The sequence below is a fragment of the Pagrus pagrus genome (genome assembly GCF_965226575.1).
Source record: "Pagrus pagrus genome assembly, chromosome: 17".
Classification (NCBI taxonomy): Eukaryota; Metazoa; Chordata; class Actinopteri; order Spariformes; family Sparidae; genus Pagrus; species Pagrus pagrus.
This window is the reverse complement of record NC_140201.1, coordinates 17,111,150-17,135,530: the sequence shown is the minus strand read 5'-3', so window position 1 is coordinate 17,135,530 and position 24,381 is coordinate 17,111,150. Positions and strand designations below refer to the sequence as shown.

General features: G+C 40.6%; 1 protein-coding gene across 2 annotated transcripts; it reads right to left on the bottom strand.

The window, feature by feature from the left end:
- Positions 1–1,102: 1,102 nt before the first annotated feature.
- On the bottom strand, positions 1,103–22,583 carry tbc1d5 (TBC1 domain family, member 5). Of its 2 annotated transcripts, XM_084380080.1 has the most exons (23): positions 22,491–22,583; positions 17,093–17,144; positions 16,572–16,690; positions 15,532–15,589; positions 15,266–15,374; positions 14,968–15,057; positions 14,125–14,199; positions 13,157–13,224; positions 12,920–13,022; positions 12,370–12,458; positions 12,191–12,241; positions 12,008–12,077; positions 10,980–11,152; positions 10,751–10,893; positions 9,663–9,769; positions 7,136–7,221; positions 5,391–5,704; positions 5,151–5,213; positions 3,840–4,048; positions 3,626–3,725; positions 3,206–3,285; positions 2,851–3,102; positions 1,103–2,345 (listed from the first exon to the last, which is right to left on the bottom strand). In XM_084380080.1, exons 3-23 carry the CDS (start codon positions 16,669–16,671, stop codon positions 2,043–2,045), a joined length of 2,643 nt encoding a protein of 880 aa, XP_084236206.1. In that variant the 5' UTR covers positions 16,672–16,690; positions 17,093–17,144; positions 22,491–22,583; the 3' UTR covers positions 1,103–2,042. The 2 variants fall into 2 exon arrangements, with proteins under 2 accessions (XP_084236206.1, XP_084236207.1); XM_084380081.1 differs by lacking the exon at positions 5,151–5,213.
- Between the last annotated feature and the right edge of the window lie 1,798 nt (positions 22,584–24,381).

Here is a 24,381-nt window from a genome sequence, read left to right as displayed (position 1 = left end):
ATTTTGCTGTGACATCACGCACAGGACGAGAAGCGCAAATGCCAACGCTAATGTCACACTGCTGCGCTCCAGGTTGCAAGTCGTATGAGCGCTCTATCGTTTCACAGCTTCCAGACCAGTCAGCAGCTGGAAAGACTTGTGTATGGATAGTTACAATCTGAAGGGACATCCATATTTAAAGACAAAATTATTTGATTACCGATATCTGTATAACACATTTATTTAAACCTGGATGTAAAAGGCACAGGATGTAATTAAGCTTGCATTGTAAAGTTAGCCAACTATCTTGCCGTCTTTTCACAGCTTGATTGATGATCATCCAGTGTGTTTTAACTCCAGACTTAAATGTGTCCCAGGTACTCTGAGTGTATTGTGTAACACGATCAAACAGTAATGTTAGCGAGGAACTCATTGAAAGCCAACATCAGCAGTTGTCTAACGGTAGCAAATTGGTTGTCAAATGTGTTTTCCCATGAAACACAGACTTGTGCCTCTGGATTTACACTTGCCAATGTCTTTTGAAATCATTGTCAGATTGTTTACACAACTTGGAACACAGCAGTACGACATTATCCTAGCATTTGAGCGTCTCATCCTGCGCGAGATGTTGAAAGAAAATGACCAACATGTGAATATAGTATATTTGTCGGTTCATTACTTTAGTCCAGACTGAAATATCTCAACAGTTTCTGACTGGATTTCCATAAGTTTTTGTAAAAACATCCATGATCCACAGAGGATGAATGATTGTCTGATTTTTCCTCCATTTGTACAATTAGGTTTACACACACACACACACACACGATCAACAAGAACAAAATGGAATTCCATGACAGCTAGACAAACGTATATGCTGATGAAGATCATGTGATATGTTAGAACGCTCCAGGGAAACTGCTAACTGGGCCTAGCTGACAAATCAAAAGCTGTTTTCAAGGTTAGAGTCAAATCTGAACCACTCATCATTTTCTCCGACAGTGGCATCATCTGTGAGAATATATACCAACTGCGTAGCCCTGACACTTACACAATCACAAAGAGGTTTTCATCAGTGTCTTAAAGGCCAGCGCTGCATACCCAAACAGACACAATAACGTCAGTGTTTAGCAAGAGCGATGTAGTTTTATTGGTCTTGAGTTAATTACGCTGAATGGGCAGCTAGAGAGACATTCTTTGTGTGCGCTGCTTTACATGGTTTCCGAAGGACACGAGAACAACTCAGTTGTAATGTGAGAAATGAAAATTACCACATTAAAATGTCCACATTGGAATCAAAAAGACTTATTCTATAATTTAATATTATTTTACCCAGGAAGCTAAAGGTCTAAGGGTTAAAAATATTTTCTTAAAAATAAAAAAAAAAAGCTAACAAAAAGAATAAGATCACAGAGTTAGGTTTTGTTTGGTTGAGAGAAGAATAATGGTCAGAGGCACTGGTTTAGGAGGGGGAGAAAGCTGCCCTCGACAACTGATGGGAGGACATCATCCTTCTTTCCTTTGAGTATCAGTGAAGAGAGCTTCCTCTGTGAGGACAGACATACAGACATAACACAGGCAGAGGTATGGCCAGATCTCCACATTCAGAAGAGAACAGAGTATCACACTCACAATCATTACAGTAAGCTCAAGAGGAGCGAGTCCTCCCCTTGTGTGGAAATTGCAGTTTGAGGTCCAACTCGTCAGAGAAATCATGTAGTGACAGGGTAAGAAGTTCAATGGCGCCCTCTCTCTGTGGAGCAGGGCGCTACAGTTGATTATAATGTGTGACAGGAACCAACATAATAAGGAGACAGGCGTTAGGGAGATGAGATAGCATACAGCATCAGCTCAGACAGGACTCAAGTGGCACAGATGACAGGTAAAGAGACAGAGTATAAGGTATTTGTGACTGGATGCGTCACAGTCCACATGTGCAATTTTTTAGCCGACAGCTGCTCCTGCTGATTCCACCCTCGGATCCCAAGTCAGTTTTTATATTATGGAGCACGTCCTCTGAATGAGATATCATATAAGAGGAGGGGAGGGAGGGCTGTTTTGCTCGTTCACAGGTCGTTTGGGTTCACGATGGTAAAGTCAGAGTCCTTGCTGTGGGTGGAGCCCTCATCCGGGCTGGAGGAGCCCGAGGTGGTGCCAGCCATCAGGGGGTCGTGGAAGGTCCCGGCCGCGCCCTCGGGCTCCATTCGCACCAAGCCGCGCCCTCGCCTAATCGGAGGGGTGCGCTCGACTGCGGCCCTTCCTCCTCCTCCTCCTCCTCCTCCTCCATCTGCAGACTGCAGGTCTCCTTCCTGGGAAACGAGGATGTAATCGTCCCAGTTCTTACCCTCTGAGCCGAGGGAAGAAGCCACCTGCACGGGAGAAACAGTGAGGGTCACCTTTAGGACATGTCTGTGATTCCGACCTCTTATTTTAAATCATTTACCCGATATAATCTAGTGCAGTCTGTGGTAGTACAAGGTGTGTGCATGAACCAAGGCTGTATAACCACCTCGTTTGGCTCCAAAGCTCAATGTATTCAAATGAGACAACATTCAGACCCCAGGGAACATGTGACTGAGCATTTTCATTATATAGTCGCTGTATTATGCAGCATCATTCTGGGTTTCATTCATAATGGAACAGCTTTAGTGTCACATGGCCTAATCCTGCCAAGAATACAATTCTAATACAAACACGGGATCATTTTCCACACAGGGTTGAATTTGCTAAAAAATGATCGGATTTAAAGACACTGCATCTGGATGAAAAGGTCAAACCGTCAGACCAAACAAGTGGAAACTAATCCTGTCTGAACTGAGAGTTTTAGTTAATACCAATAAAGGTGCTGACACTGCAGAGGACTGATTAATTAACCTGTTGCTCAGGCGGGGTCGTCCCCTCCTCTTCTTTCTCGTCCGTGCTTACGCTCCCGTCAAGATCAGAGTCCCGACTCCGCCTGCTCTGTCCTTGCTGTGGGCGGTCACCGTGGTGATTGATGGCCCTCAGAGCAGTTTCAGCGGCTGCTGTGGAAGTGTAGTGATCGTCGGCAATAGTGATCTCCTCGTTCTCCTCGGCCTCAAGCTGGCTTTGGTTGAAGCGGAGCGACCCCTTAAGGATGTCTTTGATCTGACAGGATTTGGGGCAACGCATCAACGTTACAGTAACATACAGAGAAGAAGCACATGTGAAGAGAGGATGACAACATGACACAAATGTTAATGTGCCTCACCTGTTTGAGTCCAGCCAGTGACACCAGGACTTCGTCCTCTTTCTCCAGGTGTTCTTGGAGAATCACTTCCTGGATTTTACCTGTCGAGATAAAATAAGAATTATTAGAATTATTGACATAAAGTTTGTGCCATGTTTTTTGAAACTTTGAGATGTGTCCAAAATTAAAAGATATTAAAGTTGTGGTTTATGGCAAATAAACAAACACACAAGAATGTGTATCATTCTTTTCCACACAAATGTAAATTAATTGAAATAAAATGATGGATTAATTTATTTTAGACACTGACACGTCATTTGTATTACACTGAGGTCCTTAAAGGAACAATGCTCCTGACTTGTAGTATCTGAGCTGACTAATGTTTTCGATGCTGAAAATGAACACAGAAATGTGACCATCTGCTGCTGCTGCTGTACTCACAGATGTGAGTGTTCATCATCTTGGCACAGTATTTGCTCATAGCCTCCAGGTCGTTGATCTGGCCCTGCAGGAACGATACCTGGGCTTCCAAGTCCTCCTCCTGGGATTAGTGTTGAAAGTGTGAGACAAGATGAAAAGGTGAGAAAAACAGAGAGTGTAGACAGCCAAAGAGAGAGAGAGAGAGACAGAGAGAGAGAGAGAGAAAACAACTCACCATCTCTTTCTTCCCCATGGTCTTGCTGTGGGAGCGAGAGCGAGTGATGTTGAAGAAAGACTCCTTCTTGGTGGCGGAGAGTGGCGGAGATGAAGTGCTGACATCACTCCCTCTGGAGGGGGGAAGTGGCGGGGAGGCAGTGGACTGAGCCCGCCCACCTGAGAGGCTTTCTATGCTGGGAGAGGAGCTGACCGTCCTGGAGCTTTGGCCTGAGACGGGGAGAGAAAGAGGGAGAGGCGGAGGACAGGAGACAAAATATTAACACATAGAGGATGTGCACCTTGACTTTTTTTTGTCACATAATACTGCTATTTATTAGATATAAAGAAGAGGCACAATGTTATAAATGTTTATCTAAAGAAATGAAGGAGAAGGTTTTTCAAATGTCTAAATTAGAAGGAACAATTGGAATAATTAAATTATAACTTAGAACATGTTAAATATAAAAAAAGCAAAAATTGATTCAATGTAAATTAGTGTAAATTTGCATTTAAATGATTAATTTATCATTTAAAAGTTAAAAAAAGTAATTCAATATGCCACTTAATAACTATGTCCTTATTCTGTCTTTAAAAGACGAATTAATAACTTTTTTTGTTGTTCCATAAAATCTTTGTCTCCTGCGTTTACATTTTGTGTTTAAAAAGTTTTGTTTTCATTTAAAAATCAGTCTTTCATGTGAAAATTGTGTGAGCAGCCTGCCAGCTAAAAATTAAATGAGGTCTAACACATGGAGCGGCAGCAGGAGCTCTGATTGGCCAGCTGTTTTGGGAGTCAGACCAATCAGAGCTTCTGCTGCTGCTCCGTGAATGATGCTCATTAATGTATCATTTAAATGCAAATATATTAATTCAATTTAAAATTGCCTTTTTTCATTGATTAATTTATGAACTGATTATAATTAGAAACTGAATATTAATTACATTTATTCCAGGCTCCACAGATGAAGGGCATTTTGCACAAGACGCACAACAACAACAAAGATTACAGCCACTGTCACTCAGAAACAAAGCACACACACATGGCACACACATGGTCAAAGCAATGCTGACAGCAGATGCCACAACACATCCTTCATGTTCATGCTATCAGTATATTTTCCCCTCATGTGGTGAGCGGTGATCTCCCTCTGCTGGTCGACATGTGCTGTTACATGCTCTGGACACTAATGTCCAATTACGGTGGACCTAACGAACAGAAACGGATGAACGACAAATGACAAACTTAGTGTGCAGACGTGCAATGGCAGTGACGCAAGCGAGGACAAACGGGGACGCGTGTCACACAAGCGGTTGCCATGGTAGCAGTTACCTTGTGTGTCAGCGTGAATCTGGGCTGGGAGAGAGATCTGAGACACTCCACCTGAAACTACATCTAACAGACAGGAGAGTAAAAGCTGATGCTGCCACACCCACACAAACAATGGTGTTAATCTGGTCATGCAGCTAATTCACTAGTCACATAACAGCCAACAGAAATGCACAATCAGTGGTTGGAAGCGTGGTCTGTCTCTGCTGGAACAAATCTAAATCGTTGTGTCTGGCCGCTCACCTTTGCTGAGGTGGACAGGCATGCTTTCCGACTTGAGCAGGCGGTAGTGTTGATTCTGGGCATGGCTCTGGGTCAGTGGAGGGGCGTGTCCCGACGGGGGTTCAGCCAGCGGGTGAGACATGGCGGGCGGGGGCGCCGATGCAGGGGAAGTTGACGAGGAGGAGGAAGAGGAGGAGTGTACCTCGCTGTTGATTGGCGAGACGCCGCTGGAGCCGCCCGATATGGCTGGAGCGATGAGCTTCCTGCCGAAGCTCAGCAGGCTGCTGGAGACTTTGTTGATGTTAAGGGGGGTTGCTTTTGTACTGGAACCAGAGCTGGAAGGAAAAAGTATGTGAGGGGAAAAAGGAAAAACAAAAGCAAACAGACAGAAGAGTATCTGTGGTTTGCATCGGCTGGATCTTTAGCAGTAACAACTCTCCACTGTTTGTAGATGTGTTTTAGATGTTAGCCAGTGGTTTCCATTTTATTTCTATACAGAACGAAGCTCAAATTGCAGAGACTTGAAACTGAATATGTTCCATCACAGTGAACAATTCATCCTCTTGGGTTAAGTTGCATGAGAACAAAGTTCAGCAGTGCAAAGAACTTTTCAACAAGTGAGATTTGAGAGTTGACTGTCCTATAGTATGTACTTCTGGAGGTCTGCTGTCAGAAAATCAATCTCACATGACACACAAAACCCAAACATGGACACCATAGAAAAGTCATGTGAAATTGATCACTTCTTGCACTGAAGAGCTTGTTGTTGGCACTCGCTCAAAGTCTTGAATGTCACAGATTTCAGTTCCTGTATGTACTAGACCAGCTTTCAAATCCGTTCCTATTTAAAAATGAATTTCTGTGCACAATAACATAACTTTGGCATAAAATACAGGGATGTTCCAATCGACTAATAAGTTTAAACTTGGACTAGTCGACTAGATTAATGCACTCAGAAAACAATCAAAACTGAGCACATGTAACTATGAGATATACATAAGAAAAAATCTTTATGAAACATTCCTGATGATAACAACGGCATTTTCATTGGATGAACGTAATCGCATAGAACACTAGAAAGATATGACATGCAAGTTATGTCAATATATAAGTTAAATGTGTATATTAACAAAATAATGATAATAATAATACAGGTCGTGTTTAACTGACTAGTATTTCTGGTACCAAGTGGGAGTAGCAACGTTTAATCAACTCATAGACTAAATGTGTGTATCTCTAGTAAAAAAGTAAAGACCTCAAAGTGAGTGTCAAGTCTGTGTAGCTTGATTTTCAACAGTGAGGTGAAACAGAAGTGGGTTTGAAATGGGGTCATAAGACCTTAGCACCTTAAGTATGATGTTCTCTTTATTGACAAAGAACAAAGAGTGACATGTCTTGGAGGTGTTCTTGAAACAAATTCTTACAAACGAACAAGCTCAAAGCGGATAAATTTGTCTTGGCAATGTTCGCAAACCGACGCGCGTGAGGACTATCACAAAAGCAGTTTTGTCAAAAATATCTGTTAATGGATGTACGGTCAAGTGTTCGCTGCACATTCTGGTTATTTTTTCATTGTAAAAAGTGATGGATATTGTTGTAAATTTGTTATAACCACTGTGTAAACCTTAACCTCTGTTTTCTGTGAGGGATAAAACTACAAACCTTTTACAGCCACTTTAAAATTATACAAGGGGATGAGTGTTTTAGAACCAAAGTGGAAAAGGTTCACTGAGTTTTAGAGAAGAGAAGTGATTTGTGTGTTTTACCGTGTCTTGTTCATCAGGTCAGCCCCCCTTGTTTTGTAATAATCCAGGTTCTGCTGGAACTGGTAGTTGACAGGCCGTGGATTGTTCTATAAAAAGAGGGATGGAATAAACACATTTTGTGTCAGCAAATTTCATTAAAAACTGTCTGGTGTGCGTGATAAAGAGACGTCACGTCAGCCAAACATCTATGGGCATGCATGACTACGTAAACAAGCAGATACGTGTGCCTTTATACGTGTTTCTGAGTCAGCACATATGAGCAACGAGCCTCTTTCCTGCCCCACGTCAGCCCCCTTGTTATTAAAGATGATGCCTCAGCCTCCAGGTGTAACTGTGATGTGGACGTGCTGTGACACAGGCGTTCACCTGAGGGAAACGCTGTCGTGTAGGATCAGCACCTTCCTGTATTCTCATCCCAGGAGTGCAGAGGACATGAATGTAGTGAGTTGTTGTGTTTGAGTGTTCGGGTCAGTGAGTTTCGGGGAGGAACAGAAGATGGTTTGTATTGGGACAGTGAGGCGCTAGCGGAGGAGCCAGTGATGTTTGATTTAACAAACATGCACGTCGATACCTGGTTTTCATAAAGGTAAACAGAGGAATGTGATCCTTTCTGTGTGAGTGGTGGTAACGAGAGTGGCAGAGAATAAGGATGTAGTGTGCGTGGGAGTGGCAGAGAGTGAGAACAAAAAGGAAACAAGTATGTGACAAGACAAATACGCTGAGCTGCAAGATACAGTCAAAAAATTACAAGCAGAAGTTCAAGCTGTGAACATGTGATTTTGTTTTCACTCTTACTATGTTGCAGTCACAACGGTCCAACATTACAAAAAATAATTACATCATTGTATTAGGAAGGAACATTTTTGGGAACTAAAGTGTTTTCATGTTCAGTATCAAGTTGACTTTGTCTTTTAACACTGGGCCATTTCATGATTGTGGTCTACTGAAAAAAAAAAAAAACCTGCACACAAAACATACCGGGTTATATCTTATTCCTTTATTCAAACTTCCCTATTTCTGTCTTTGACTTAGATTCATTTGCTTTGTTTTTTTTACTCACTTCTCATTTTACTTGTGTGATTTGAAATGTTGAGAACTAGTATTTCATTGCTTCACCGCAACTATTGTTCAGGTGACAAATACTATCAGGATATTTTTTAAATCTATTTTACCACAGATGTTTGAACAAATCATCTTTTTCTTATTCAAGCATTGCAGATAAATATGAAGGTACGTAGTCCTTTGTATAGGCAGTTTCATATGTAGAGATATGGTTATTAGAGTTAGAGGTTTATTTATATTTTGCCAGAAAGCAAGTGCAGGTACAAATTAAAAAGACAGCACTGGGTTCAGTGTTACTTTTAAAGATTTGCAACATCACAATTGACAACTTTTTCCCCGTAGCTTTTCTGAGTGGTATTATTGTTGGTGCCGCAAAGACAACTGGGTACGTTTTCCTCAGAGTCACAAATAACAAAAACACAGGACAAAACGATGAGTTTATTCAATCATTTAGTCTATAATCGAAATGGATCACCAGTAAACCTTCCTTTTCACGTGTGACTACAGAAAAAAATTGTATAATGATAGCAAAGTTTATAGGGAACCAATATAAACATAGGTTTTATTATTCTATATCCATTACATGTGCAATAAACATTTACTTCGTAATGACACGTTGAAGCAGAAAACTTGTTTATTGCCTGTTAATGACTTTAAAGGCCTAATATTTATAAAATTGAATTTTAGACATTTTTAGACTATTAAAGACCTGCAGACACTCTGTCAGTCTGTGGTAGTCCCAAACTTGACCTCTAACATTATTTAAATATTGTGGGTTTTAACAAGATCTAAAAAGCTTTATAGATGTCATTTACAGTGTGCAGAGGCCTCATCAGTTCATGGAAATGTCGAATGTGTATATATCTGTGCTACTTCCTCTTATGAACTGCTTCATTGACTGCACCTGTGCTTCTTGTGTTTACTGTAAGTGCCTTATAATCTCTAATATGTGACCACTCAAGCGTGAGGAACCGAAACATTTGATGCCAAGTTTAACTTTGTTTTTACACCTCAGCATTTTTTTCAGACAGTGCAACGAGACTTTTGTTGGGGTTTTACGCTACATGACAGTTGTTCGAGGAAAAAGAGAGCCTCGTGTTCTGTGTTTCACTTCTGCAAATCCTCTCCTAGCTCTGCAGAAAACAAGGGTGAGCAAAGTCTCGCCTCTGCTTTAAATATTGATTACTAGAGGAAAAAGTAGGCTACAGTCATAAATTCAAGCTCCAGGAAAATCATGAACTACCATTTTATTCCCCGAATTTTCATTTCATGTCTAACACTTCTCCCTTTCTCTTCTCCGTTTTAACTTGTGACTGGTCAGGCATAGTGAAAGTGCCAAACAAACCACACTGGCACTTTCAGGGAAACCGAAGAGTAACACAAACACTATCTGTTGATCTCGCAAAGAGAATCAACATGTTTAATCACTTTCCAATCAGTTATGCCGGTGTGGCCGTTTGCTTACTTTGGGATCTCGGAGGAAAAGTGCCTTTTGCAGCAGAGAGTTGATGTCTCCTAACGGAGGGTAGTGCATCAGAAGGCCCAGGCAGGTCTGGAAGTTACTGGCAATGACTGAAATGGACAGAAAAGCAAATGCAGCATTAGTGACTAGAAACCTACTCACATATAGTACGGTAAATTTCAGAATAAGCCGACATCTACTGGGTTAGCTTAAGCAAAATCTGAAAAAACTCTGTGTGGCTTAAACACACTAAATGGAGACATTTTATTGTTGAGACCTTCCCATTATAGTACAGTCCACCTACACAAAAATCTTCCTGTTCACATCATGCATAACACAATGCACTCTGACTTTCTGAAACACGATTGTATATACTTTCACAAATGGCTTCAAATGAAAAAACAAAAACAAACTTAAACACGTCTCCACACTGAACAATCCATTCAGTGCACACTCAAGTGTGTGAAAAGTGATTTCCTCTAAGTGTTCCCATCAATCCTTGCATTTCATCTACATTCAACCCTTCAGAGTACCCTTCAGAAAAGTACCTCTTTGATAAACTGCTTCTTCTTTGCTCCAAGGACACTTGGCTGTAACTGCACTACAGAGCAACCCAGCAACAATGAGGCTGCAACTAAGAGTTATTTTGCGTCTCAAAAATAGCTGGTGATTTATCAAACCGATTAATAATTGCAGCTTTAAATCAACCATATCTTTGTCTTTTGTGCAAATTTTTGCAACTTTGTATTTAGTTTTCCTCTCAAAAGTATGCTTGGACAGTGCAGACTGACTGAAAAGTCTCCTGAAATGCTGTACTCGTGTGCTTCTGGGTCTCTGGAAATGTTTGATTCAATGTCTTAAGCAAAGACAGTTAAGCAGAGACAATGTCGGCCATAGAGCTTAAACCCCCATCCTGTCCGTACGTATGACAGCAAAGATCAACTGTATTCTATTTAAAGCAATATGACTCCATCTAATGAAATGAGGCGGAGTAAATCACATTCTTCCAGTTAAGCGTTTCTTATGAAATTACATGCTACAAAGACAACACATGGCGTTATTGGATTATTTCAGTAATAAATGGAGCGTACGAGCATCTCTGATGTAGAGCAGCATGGCCACAAAGACGTAGTCCACCAGGTCCAGAGTGATGCTGTCAGCAAACAGGGCATCCCAAACCACCAGCAGGTCCTGGAGCGGAAACTCACGGCCGAACAACAGACGTACCCACCGGCTGCAGAGAGACAGGTTAACTGCATTTGTGTACTGTGGGTCTAGAAAAGTTATCAGAAACACCAAACTAAAGTTGAAAATACTGACATGCCGTAGATTTGCGGGGCGATCTCCAGCCGGTTGACGTGCATGTGCAGTTCAATGTCGTGCTTCTTCACCAGCTGGTCCTGGATGCGGTTGACTTTGGTCACGATGGCAACAGATGGCCCCGAGTCCTGGGGCCGAGCGAAGGGGATGCTGGTCAGCATCTCTTCCTTACCCTAGAGGAGTCGAACATTACGTGATTAGCATATCATCATATAAACATTAATTAACAGCATCTGTGTCCATATGATCAACACTTGCCAGACTTGGCGGTATGAAGTACTACTGAAAAATACAGTTTCGTTTTAGCAGGTGTCAACCAAATTTGGTTTTAAGCTAAATAATGTGCAGGTTTTGTCATTTACATTAATTAAAGTTATAATCCTTGACAATCCAACTATCTATGGTCAGCATGTCTCAGCAACAGACATATAATATTTTTACATTCTGTAATTACCTCACTGTCTAGTAGTTCAGATCTTTAGTGGCCTAGTGTGCCACTAAGAGGGATTCACAGTACATTAATGTTTACTGTTCACAGCCGTATTGGGGCTGTGTTAAGTTACTGCTAATGTAAACCAAACATTTCCCACTGCTGCTAGTTCAAATTAAAAGCATCCAACTGGAAGAACATGGAGTGGCTTTCATAGTGAAGCAGTCAAAGAAACGCATGTATTTGTAACTGCGACAGTTCATCAAGAATTCTTATACAATACAAGACAAAGGCCACAGCTTTAAACCTAGTAGGCTGTAATATGGCATGCACGTCAAGTGTGTGTGTGAGGCTGTTTGTTTCCATTCATGTCATTTATATACATGGGATGTTGTTAAAAAAATCCATCCTGGCTGTTAAATCAACCAGGACCGAAGTCTTGAAGAGTATAGCTAAAAGTGTTAATGGCAGTGCGTCAACACAATGCCATGTCTTCTGCATCATCATTATAGTGCAATCAGTCCATATTGTGTTACAATGTACAATAAATTATAGTAATTATTACAATGTCAGAAGCAGTTCTTTGGATCAAACTGACCTTCCTCACTTCCCTCTCATAGCTGGAGAACCACGGCTCGGCTGTCTCCATCAGCAGCGAGAACATGGCACTATTAACAGAGAGGTGTGTGTGTGAGTGAGAGAAATAATGAGAAGAAAACGAGAGGCAAACAGTCATGTAAAATGTCTGGTCTAGTTTATCTGATATTAGGAATTTACTCACTAGGCATCGTGCTCAAGGTACACTGGGTTCAACAGACACTTCATCTCCTCACTGTGGGAAAAGAAAAGATCCCAAAAAAAGTGACCTTTCCCCATATCAATGCGAAAATATCATGTCTAAATGTGTTAATGGGAACTTAAAAGGGGAGAGCTTCAGTTCTGCAGTTTATCAGAACTGACCTGGGGCTGGCTGTCTCACTGGCATGCTGGAAGGCTTGATGGTCACAGTGCAGCACAAACACTATGGGAGCCAGCAACTCGTGCATCCCCTGCAGGCAAAAGAAGACACAGAAGTAGAGGGAGTGTAAGATGTTAAAAGGACAGGGGAGAGAAATTATGCTTCATTTGTGGTCAGTCTTTCTTTAATAGTGATGCACGAGGTCTCTAATCTGTGGTGACAGCTTTAATTTAGATATTGTTAGCCACTGCCCAGCCATGTGTCACTTCCAGTTTGCTAAAAAGATGCTGTACTGGCCGTTTATTCATTCGCTGGCACCTGTTACGGACACTGATAATGATTAGGTTAAAAAGGCATCTTGTTCTTTTGTCAGAGCTCACTGGGCACTGAGAAGCCCACAGATATAAGGCTTGATTATCAACACTATGGCTCGATAAGAAAACCCAATCAGAGATATCAAAAGGACCCCATTGTAAAGGACCTTTAAGATTACAAAGAAAGATGTCCGACTCTCGCAGACAATGAGCCGCTAGGACAATGTGTCAGTCCTACCTGTTTATAGAGTAACTGTTCATTTTCCCTGGCGTAACAGAAGAGAATGTCAGTCAGCTTGGTCCTCACATCGTCGTCCTGGAAGTAACGGATCTCAGGGAACCTTACACAAAAAGAAAGAAAGAAAGAGAGAAAGAAAGAAAGAAAGAAAGAAAGAAAGAAAGAAAGGACTTCAATCAGTGTCACTCTCAGATATAAGGTGTAAAAAAACAAAAACAGGATGACAGTGATACTGACGTTCTCATCACGTCCTGTTTGATCATCCCCTTCAGCTCTTTATCCTGGAAGAACTTGTTCCACAGGCTCTGGACAGGAGAGAGAAAAAAAGCCAATGGCAGAAACTGTCTTTAAAACTTTTCAAAGCAATAACTGACATGACGCCATTTTGTAGTTCTGTCCTTGACTGTTGCATGATAACAAATTGCATGATACGCTCATTACAAAAGATTACAGATTACATGCAGCTTCTTCTGGAGCCATAAATGGCTTTACACTACTTTATTCACATATCATAAACACAGTTTGTAAAGTTATCCTTTAAGCTGTTGGGTTTAAATGGAAGAGTTCTTTCAAGAAAAATCTTCTCAACTGCTTATAAACTCAAGTAAGTATCCATTTATTAGTGGTCATTCTTCAGGTTAAATTGTATCCTTTTCCAACGACATTTCATGTTTATCTAACTTGCTGTGCTCTAAATAAAATACTTACATGTACACTACAATTAATGTGACTTAATTAAAAGGAAATTTACCAACTGAACACGGTCTCCATTTTCTCTATGATTAGTACCAAATTATATTGTCCTCTTTCCCAGGAAACATCCAAGGATATTGTTGTTCCAAGATGGCACATGACAGCTTTTGTTACCACTCTGTTATTACCAGTGTGGCTGCATGTCATCACCAAATCGGAAAATATAAGTGGTAAACCAGCAGGCAAAATTAATTGGGAGATGAAAAAATAGCTTTTTGAATATTTTTAGGAATGGGAATATTATTAACTGCCTAATCAAAAATCAACTAAATAGCTTTATAACTACTTCGAAAAAAATGTTAATGAATCCAAAGTAATGAATTACTGAAATAGTCTATAATTGCTGGAACAACACAGTCTGGAGTGAATGTAACAGGGTCACATTTTGCATGCAAATATGAGACAACTGACTAACAAATTAAAGTGGACTACACACGGAGACACACACTCACCCCCTCATCCTGGGACAGTGGGTTGTTGACCCCTAGGTCCTGCTGGCCTTTGGCCTTACGAGGGTTGGTGATGTGCTGTGACCCCCAAAAAACACCAAACAAAACAAAAACAGATGTCAATAACGGCAATTCGCAGATCAGTGATGAGTTCATTTCTGAACTTTACATTTCTGCATTTCAAAACAATGCTGTTTTGCTGTGAAGCTCCAAAAAATGTTTTAGTCAACTACAAAACTTCAACTGGCTTTCCATCAGCATGACTGTCAGTAAACAATGACTGAATGATGAATCATTTTGGGGTGAACTTATCCTTTAACTATAGCAGCATATATACTGTAGGCAGTTTAAATTTTTATTTTGTTTTAAACATCTGCAGGAATTCAAACAGTGGGTAGAGACTCAAAATAATTAATATAAAAAATTAATAATTTATAACAATAAATAATTGATTTTAACCACCATATCTAGAATAAAATACGGGGGGTTTTTAATTACACCACAATGCTCCACAAAGTGCTGCAGAAACACAAAAGGCTACTTTGAGTGAATATACAGATGACTCTCCTTTCACATGACATGCTTGCTGCTGCGTTACCGCGGTGACCCCGTGGTGGTAAAAGGGGAGGCTGCACTTGATAACTGTAACAGTAACTGTAATTGTAATTTCATGGGTTATTGTTCTTCAGACGATGAGGCTAAATTAAGCAATATGTGCTAACAGCAGTTGTCACAATAAACATCATGTAATGTGAATACTGTAGAGTGCAGAATCAGATTCTGAAAGGAGAGACATCTGTAAAACAATCTTCTCTGAAGGAAGTGGCCACATGGTGGCGCTCTTACCGTCTCTTTGATCTTCTCATACTGGGCCCGGAGCTCCTTGGACTTGTTGATCCACTGACCCTTGTCTTCTGGGAGAGCCTCTAGGTACAGCTGAAGTCAGGAGGTGAACCGGTTAGTGCACACTACTTCAACAAGACTTTACATAAACATGCAGAAACACTTTCAAAACTAAACTCTAGGCCGCCGTTCCCGCTAAAGAAGGTCTGCGAGCTGCCAGAACTTCTTTTCCACTGCAGGAAAAATTGCCAAAGCCACTTTAATCAAATCGATAGGACGGCTTGATCCATTTGGCAGTTACCTTCCAGCATACGCTCCGAAAGCGGCTGCTCCTCAGTCGACCGTTGATTCCTGCCTGCCGGATCCTGGCCAGGTAATTACTGTTGAGGAACAAGTCGTCCCATTCTTTCCTGCGGGGGGGAGAGGGGGGAGGCAGAGGACGAGGAGATTTATGAGCTTCTCAACCCAAATTGGGCACGGTACTCCATCATCTAGCAGTAAACCAGGAGGCTGGAGCAGTGAGCTGGGCCAAGAGTCTATGGCACACCCACTCAAGGAAATACTCACCTGTATGAGAGGAAGGTTGAGTGAGGCTGTGAGTAAGTGCTGCTGTCAAGAGATCCTCCTGTTAAAACAGACACAGACACAACCACAAGGGGGAGATGTAAACAACGAGCGCTGAGAGGTAAGACTAGAAATCAATCACTTTTAAAGCTTGTGAACACACAGTCATTGACAAAGACATAACCTCTGACAACTACCATGATAAGACAATGGCCTGTTTACTGCTTCCAAATGACCCAACGGTTATTTTTGGGGCTTCTTTTTCAAGTGGAGCAAAAAGTGCCAGAAGCGGAAAAGGCGATGACAAAGAGTCAAGCATCGTACTCATCTTCATCTTTATTGGCTGTATTAAGTCTAATTTGGCCTGCAGGTGAACGTGCATTCAAGTCGGAGAGCTGTCTATCAACATTAGTTACAGGAGTAGATCATTCCACAGGGACACTCAGCATGAATATTCATCAGTTCCACAACATGCCAGCCCCCGACATTTTCTCCCTCTCCCTCACACACGTAAACATAAAAAACACCCTCAGCCCGGGGGCGTCGCCAGCCACGTCTGTGACTCACACCTCACAGCAAGCTCCAAGTTTATTTTTTTATCATCTCTTTCTATGTAGAGCTTGTGACTCTCCGGGCTTTGTCTAGTGGTCAGAGCCATCACTTCACTGAGTGTAAGAGTAGCTTTATTACTCTAATACAAAAATGGAAGGGGCTACTGATAAGGGTGTCAGTAAAAGTATGTTGAGACTGTTTCTATTACCCTTTAAACTCTGCAATAGATAAAATAAACATGTGATGGAAAGTAACAAAGTTCAATTTACTCAAATACTTTGCTGAATATTGATAATTGGTCAATCCATAGAATGAATGCTCACGCCATTATGGTTTTCCTTTAGATCCATCTAAAGATCATCATGCAAACAACGGATCTCCCGCAGCGAGTTCGACTTCGCTCATGGGCTCTAAATGTCTAGTAGTAACTATGCCACAGGTTGTATTTCTGAGTTTAAATCAAAGCCTAGTCGTGTGAGAGTTTGACGTACTGCTGCGGTTCTTGTTGAAATTATTGAGCGGGTCGAAGCCCGTCTCCTGCTGCTCGTCTGTCTGGAGCGGGTGGCGGGTCTCGAAATTGGGGTGCTGCATGGCCGCGACCCAGCCGGACCTGGAGGAAAGTGAAAGGAGACCAGAGAGAAACCAGAAAAGAAAAACAGAAAGAAACGGATCAGAGCGGAGCAGATCAGCTAGAGAAGACAAAAACTTTAAACCAAACTTTGGGTAGATTACGTCTTAATCATGTTTGACTTGGAACTCAGAGAACAATCCAAAAAACTTTCATGATAAAGAACAATAGCTTTCCTTTAAACTGACAAACATCTACTGATAAGGAGGCTGACCTTTGATCAGAGCTTGTGCTGCTGCTTTTTGAGCAGGAATATTAATCTGTCGCTGACACTGACATCTGACCTCTTCATGAAGGGTTGCATGGAAAATCTATCTACTGCAATCACTAAGTCCTCCTGCTGTTAGCATTTACTCCCTTGAACTATTAACTCTCGGGACTTACTTTCACAGTCTTGTGATTCTCCTCAGCCAAGACTCAGAAGAAAAAGATGACTCTGTAAGAAGAACAAGGAACAATAATGAAACTAAACACCTTCGGCACACAGAGGGAAATAAAAAACATGGGTTCTTAAAGGGACAAAAAGGGACAGACAAAGAAAACTAATACAATTAATGACATGTACCAACTATCCGCTGACCTTGGATGCATTTAAACTCCATGTAGCTCTAGAATCAGCGAGGCAGTGGAGGTCAAAGTCACCACTTTATATTTTAGACACAGCATTTGCATAAAGCTTTGACATCTAATTCACTTTTTACCATAGTAAATACAGACAAAACCGGGATATATGATGAAAACATAAATATTCATATATAGTTATCAGTGACTGGCTGATAACTTTGTAGTTCTTTGCAGCGTGATCATCACAAACACAAGTCGCTGTTTATTCACCTTCTACACTGAACAAAATGAAACAGTGACACTGATTACAGTCTGTGAAGAATGGCTTGAATTAACAAGAAGCACTTGAGCCGCCTGCTGCCCCGCCATGCACACATAAACATAAGCAGTAATGCTAATGAGGTCATTAAGAAGGCAAATTAATGCATTAATTAAATATTTTGATGTCAACAGACTGGTCCTCAAATAAAACACTGACAGTATTAACCGTGTCTCTGAAGTTATTAAAGAACTATTACAGTTTCAAGAAAATTTGTTGCTGCTCATGAAATGAAATTGTGTGTAGCGCAGTGCTTCAAGATGTAATGAGATCATCTCCTACAGGGGGAGGCTGTGATGTGGGTATGAAGTTTCTGTTATGACTTGGTCTCGAGTAACGTGTTCACACACAATGTCCATGCTACTATACTATGTAAAATCACAAAATCTGACAAATCTACTACTACAAGATAAATTAATAAATAAATAATAGTATATGGGTAAAAAATATGACAAAAAATACATATACTTAAATATTTTCTGGTTACAGTATCTCAAATGACTGGGTTGCATGTATCGTTTTCCATCTCACCTTAAATGAACCCATGCCCAGAAGTGGGGAGTAAAGTACAAGTACTACAGATTTTTCAGGTATCTGTACTTTACTTGAGTAATTATTTTTCTGACAACTTTTTACTCCCTGCACGGATGTCTGTACTTTCTACTCTTACATTTTCAAAACAGACTTTAGTTTTAATGCATTTGAGGAGAATAATCGATTATTTTTATTTTGCATTATTGCAAGCCACCTTCCCAACATCACAAGACTGATTTCAAGCTATTAGTGCAAATCACGCATGGCAAACGCAGCATGAGGCCTACTCATGTACTAATAATCAGTTAAAAGTTACCATTTATGGAACAGCCAGTCTTATCATTGACAGAAACCTAATCTGCAACTTCTACATGATCTATAGTTTCAGAAAGTTTGACTTGCGGTTATTTGTCTCATCAAGTGTCCAGTATCAGACAAAGCAGGGTTTATTTAAAAATCAGTATGTTACTAATTTAAACATCTTCATTATTAGTTAAAATGTTGTGTGCTGACTACAAAAACCAACGTTCAAAATAAACATGACAAAAATCGTCACCAGGTAAACCCTGAGCCAACATCTCACACAGTGATGAGGAAAAGTTGGGCTTTCTCTGTGAGACATCACAATCTAGGTTAAACAATTCTGCCTCCATTCTTTATCCGGCTTGGGATTATTCCCCGTTTATGAATATGGTTAGCCTAATGCACAGGCTACAGAACAGCACGCTTCCACACAGCATTATGTTTCCTCTCTCTCTTTATTAATGGTGAAAAATAACACAACAAAGGCATCTCTTAAACCTATTAACCGTGTGAATGGAACACCGCTCGATAAATCAGCTCCACACGCCATCAAAATAGAAATTATTTTATATGCATAATGTATGTGGCTGTTTTCTTAGGAAACATCTGTTCTCCTCGAAGACTAATGCTCTCCTTAAGTCTGAGGGGTTTTTCTCCCTTCGCTCATAAAAAGGATATTATCCCGTTAAATAATCGTAACTAATCCAAAACTACAGGGAGAGACAGAGGAGGGTTGTATCTCCAATAATAGCCTGTTTTCTTCGTTTGACTTTAAAAGATTGGCATGAAAGATTTATCAAACTCTTCTGAGCAACTACAAATATAACAGCAGTCATTTCACAGAGAATATTAATTCATTATCATCACTATCTGACTAAAATTTGCATTGCACAAAGTGCCAAGAGATATTTTGAGCAACATTTTCCCTACAGACCTGCAGGCACATCCAGCGTCTCGTCCCTTCTTCTTTCCAAAAATAAAAAAGTCATTCCAAACTTTCTGAAGAGGCCTTCCTTCACAGATCTCTCACTGTGACTCGTGCTTTGAGGAGGCATATCTTGCGTGTGCATGTGTGTGTATACCTTTGTGAGTAAATGACACAGGTAAAAGACTCGAGGCCTTGCTGCGTTAGTGCAATCTTGCCTGAAGCGAGTCTTCTTGTAGCCTTCGTTACTTTCTCACAGAGTCGAGCATTGAAACGACATCCTAACTTTACTACATGATAATGGAGGCGAATTAGCTCCTGCATAATTTAATGCACAGCACCTGGAGACAGCTCAATAATTCAAAACACGAATCTTTCATGAAATAATCAAATCAATACATAATGAAATGCATAAATAAATCAACAGACAAATAACACTGCGTCCATCTGTTCTGAGGTAGAGGATCTGTTCCTGGGAATTACAACGACAGCCCGTGAAGCAAAATTACATTATCTTCTTACATACACTAACATTTGGGCTGCAACTAACTTTATTTTCAATTTCCATTTGTCTGTTGATCATTTTCTCAATTAGTGAATTGGTTGTTTGGTCAATAAAATGATGAGAAACCAAAAAAATTATCCATATGAGTAGCTGTGATCAGAGAATTCAGACATGTTTTTCTTAAAGAAATGACTCAAAACAAATTATCGACTAATCATTGCCGTTCTACTTACGATTCCTCAACATTTTCTTCTTCATATCAACTCGAGCATGAATTTAAAGGAGCAATGCAGATGTTTTGGATTGTATAAAGCACAATGGAAGCAAACCAAAGTCAGCGAAATGGCCTCGCTCTGAACCCCTTCCTTCAATAATCCTCAGTGTGTGCAACAAGACATTTCACTTCCCTTTATTTAAAACCCACTTTCAATCTGAAAGGGGCCACAGTTATCACTTTATCTGAAACCTTCCTCTACTTCTTTGTTTGCTCACTTAATCAAAGGGTCATAAGAGTATTTCCAGCCCACAGATCAGCTGAGCGGCAATGAGATGCGAGGGGTTTTTCGCCTTGATGCAGCAGCGGAGATGACAAATTTAAATTCACTGCAGCTCGTCTTCAGAAACAGGTTTTATTTGTGTAGTGGCTGACAACCACATGCTTAAGATCCCACGCTCAAGTAGAGCTGACATGGAAACACACAAAGAAAAGCCTCAGCCGGCCCTGAGCTCATTGGTCTAAAGGCACAAAGGCGAAACTATTCTGAAACTAAACCCAGATTAAATTGTTTTAATGTTGTGCCTGCAGAGAAATCTGAGTGAGTTACAACTTTAGCTCCTCTGACAGGAACAGACCTTGTTTTCCATGCTTTTCATGACAGTCCACACTTTTAAGCATTTACTAGTAACATTAGTCCTCATTTCAACTCAGTCTCAGAGCAGTTTAATGTAGAATAGATTCAGAAAAAGAATAAGTACATGGGCTCTTTTGAGGATGAATATTCAAAAAGGATATTACTGACGGTGACGAGAGGAGCCGTCACTGCAGCTACAGTCGCAGCGACAGATTCCAGTTCAATCAAAGTGAAAGAGCCCAGCTAAACAAACTCACATGCCTCTACTTCAGCACACAGCGAGAGCCCAGGAGCCTTCAAAGTCACATGCTCTGCGAGAGGCTGAGAACACACTTGAAACCTTAACCTTGGCAAAATACTGTGAATAGCTGGGTCTTGACTGATTCAATTGCCGAATACATGAGGAGAGATTGAATCTGACATACATCTGTCTGTATGCAAAAAATAGAGCAACTTGGACAGGATAAGAAAGGAAAAATATTTCTGCTGATAAGAGAATCATTTCCTTTAGACTTTACCCTAACCTTGTGTTGCATGTTTCTTGTAAAATTACTCCGCACCCACAGACGCTCCTTTCTTCAACAGAAAACACTGCTCCTGAAACGCCTCTCAGTAGCCTCTAATTCACACGACGTCAACATGTCACACATTTGCATAATTTAGGCTTATTTGGCAGTAGAAGTGAAGCTAACTAGAAGCTGAAAACATGACAGAGCAGAGCGGAGACAGGGTGCGCAGTGCTGACACAGGCGTGTGTGAGCTGACCAATCAGAGGAGACTGGGCCTTAAAGAGACAGGAGCTAAAACAGAGAGTTTCAGACAGAGGTTGTCATGGTCCTGTAAATGAGCATAATGTCTCTTTTAAACATGCAGCAACAGACTCTGAAGTGTCGTAAATTTCCCCACCATTGACCTACAACTCTCACTAGACCTATGCAGACATGTGCATTAAAGGCCGGCTATTGTCTCCCAGCACAATAAGCAGCAGGTCAGCAGGTTAGTGTCAGTTATTTTCTGGAGCTGAAGGGTCAACAACACAGCTCTTGAGTCTTGGTCAAGGTCCCTTTTCTCTAATCCGGAATGCAGAGACTCACCCTGTACACATAATTTTACTGACCTGGTTCTCGGGAGTATGGAGAGATGTGTGAAACCGCATTAAAGCGAGCAGGCAGGCAGTGCTAGCTGTTACCAAACCTCTGCTCTGCCCCCGGACCCATCACTAACACATCTGGCAGGCGAGGGTGGGCCAGCCCGAGGAAATGGGTTACACGACATGAGCAGACATGTCATTAAAGGGAGCCGTTTGTTCCACAGTTTTGACGCCATGGTTCAAAGGCAGCACTGAAAATGTCTCTGTAATGAGAGTTAAAATGAACGCAGTGTCCTTCTATGATGCACCGCGGGAAGCGTGATGACAGCCAGCGGGATTATCGATGCAGGCAGGGCAAGACTAAGCTAAGCTAGCTCGTATCCAGAGTCGGCAAACAATGCTAAATGGAGGCTAAATACTTTAGTAAAAGTGCGACAACACGCCGCGGTTGTCACTGTTGACTGAATGTGACTACAGATGACAGGAAGCAGGTAAGCTAAAGTGACGTTAGCTCTGGCTGTTAGCAAGTTGTAACCGAGCCGACGCACGGGCCTGTGCTCACTTCCGACACACAATTTAAAACTCTCTCTCACGCACAAACACACACACACACATACAGGCTAATGCAAGTGCGAGTAATGACACAGAGTCACGCATGACCCGCTGTGGGCTCTCAGTGTGGTTCAGGTACCTGTTCAGATCATGCAGGACTCCTCATTCTGCTGTGTCCGACTGTCTGCTGATTTGTAAACAGTAGCGGGTCAGGCGGATGTGCTGAAGACCAGCTGACTGGTCATGTGATCAGGGAGCCGAGGCTGCTGGCGCTGCCCCTGTCTGCAGGTAGGTAGTCTGTAGCGCGGTGTAGTAAAGTCAGAGGGAGCTCTCGCTCATCAGGCTTTGGTTTGCATTAACGCAGATAGAGAAGAAGACAACGATACAAATAACAAGATAACAGGTAACATGGTAGTTTTTGCAGCTTTTTGCACTAATGCAAGTGATGGAATGTAACTAAATGTATTTACTCAAGTACTGCACTTAAGTAAAATCTTGAGGTACTGTCACTCGACTTAAATATTTCCATGTTCTTCTACTTTATATTTAAAAGTCACTGTATCTAAGAGGCAACTACAGCTTTTACCGCCACTACGTTTGTGTGATTACTTTAGTTACTAGTTACTTTGAAGCCTACATGCTGCATCAGAGCCAAAGTAGGCCTACTAAATGAATAAAAAATAGTGAATGCTATTCAGATCATTTAATAATTATTATATTAACAATAATATTTAGAAATACATTTTATTTCACTAGCAATCGGGTTAAAAAATATTGATTTCAATAATCAAAGATAATAAAAATGCTGAGTATCAGCCTGTCCAATATGTGTCGACCCATAGAATATTTATAATTTACTTACATTAGTACATTTATTTAAAAAATACTTTTAATTCTTAAGTACACTTAATATCAGATACTTTAAGACTTTTACTCAAGTAATATTTTAGCATGATATCTTAACATTTAGTAGGACTTTAGGGTACTTTTTTACACACTGAATAATGCTTTATAGATCTGTACTGTATATATATATATATACATATACATATATATATATATATATATATATATATAACAAATTCTGCTTATATGACATTTATTTGTTAATAAATTGATTTTGTTTTAGATGGTCTGTATATTTTGGATGGTGTATATTAATTTTATGTTTTCAGTTTATTTATATATTGATTTTAGTTTTTGTTAGTCTAGTTGTCAGTATTTGATTATTTAAAAGCAATGGAAATGTAATTTGTTCCATTACATTAGATTATTTTACTGAATATCAATAATAATTTTACTTTTTAGACAGGCTAGATATATTGGCCAATGATATCATTATCAGGTATTAGGTATTAGGTATTAATAGCTTGTCTTTTCTCTTTTTAAAGACCACATACTGCAGTGTCTTAGGGCTGACACGACTTGGGACATGACTTTTCTTGGCAAAGGTTGTGACTTGACTTGATGTCACATGTCTGCAATTTATAAACCCTTTTAAAAGGCTGCCTTTTTTTAAATGGGTGCAGAATTAACAACTGCCTTCTGGTAAAGCTTTAGTATTGCTACACTAGCCAAATGAACTGTCAGGGCAAATATTTTAAATACAGTATATAAAGTTATGCATATTTCCCATAATTGAAAGGCTTATTTACTTAGTCTCACTGACCACAAACAGCACCTAGATTGTCTTCCTTGAATTTGAGCTTACCACAGCCCTAAATATTGCGTTGTCTCCTGTAGTCACATGTCTATCCCATTAGACAGGTTTGTAAAAATAATTTTTGACATTACTCCAATCATAGATGATGTCCAATTACTAAATACCGCAGAGATTGAATCACACAGGGGACTGCAAATTCTATTACAATTTTATCAGCACATGAACTGTGGCTTTCAAGCTCCTTATTTGCATAAGTAAACAGCAACGTAGTATGTGGATGGCAAGTTTATGAATATATAAATAAAAAGAAAGAATGCTGCATTGGTAGTGCACCAGGTTGTGGTGGATCACACCACCAAGGAGAAAT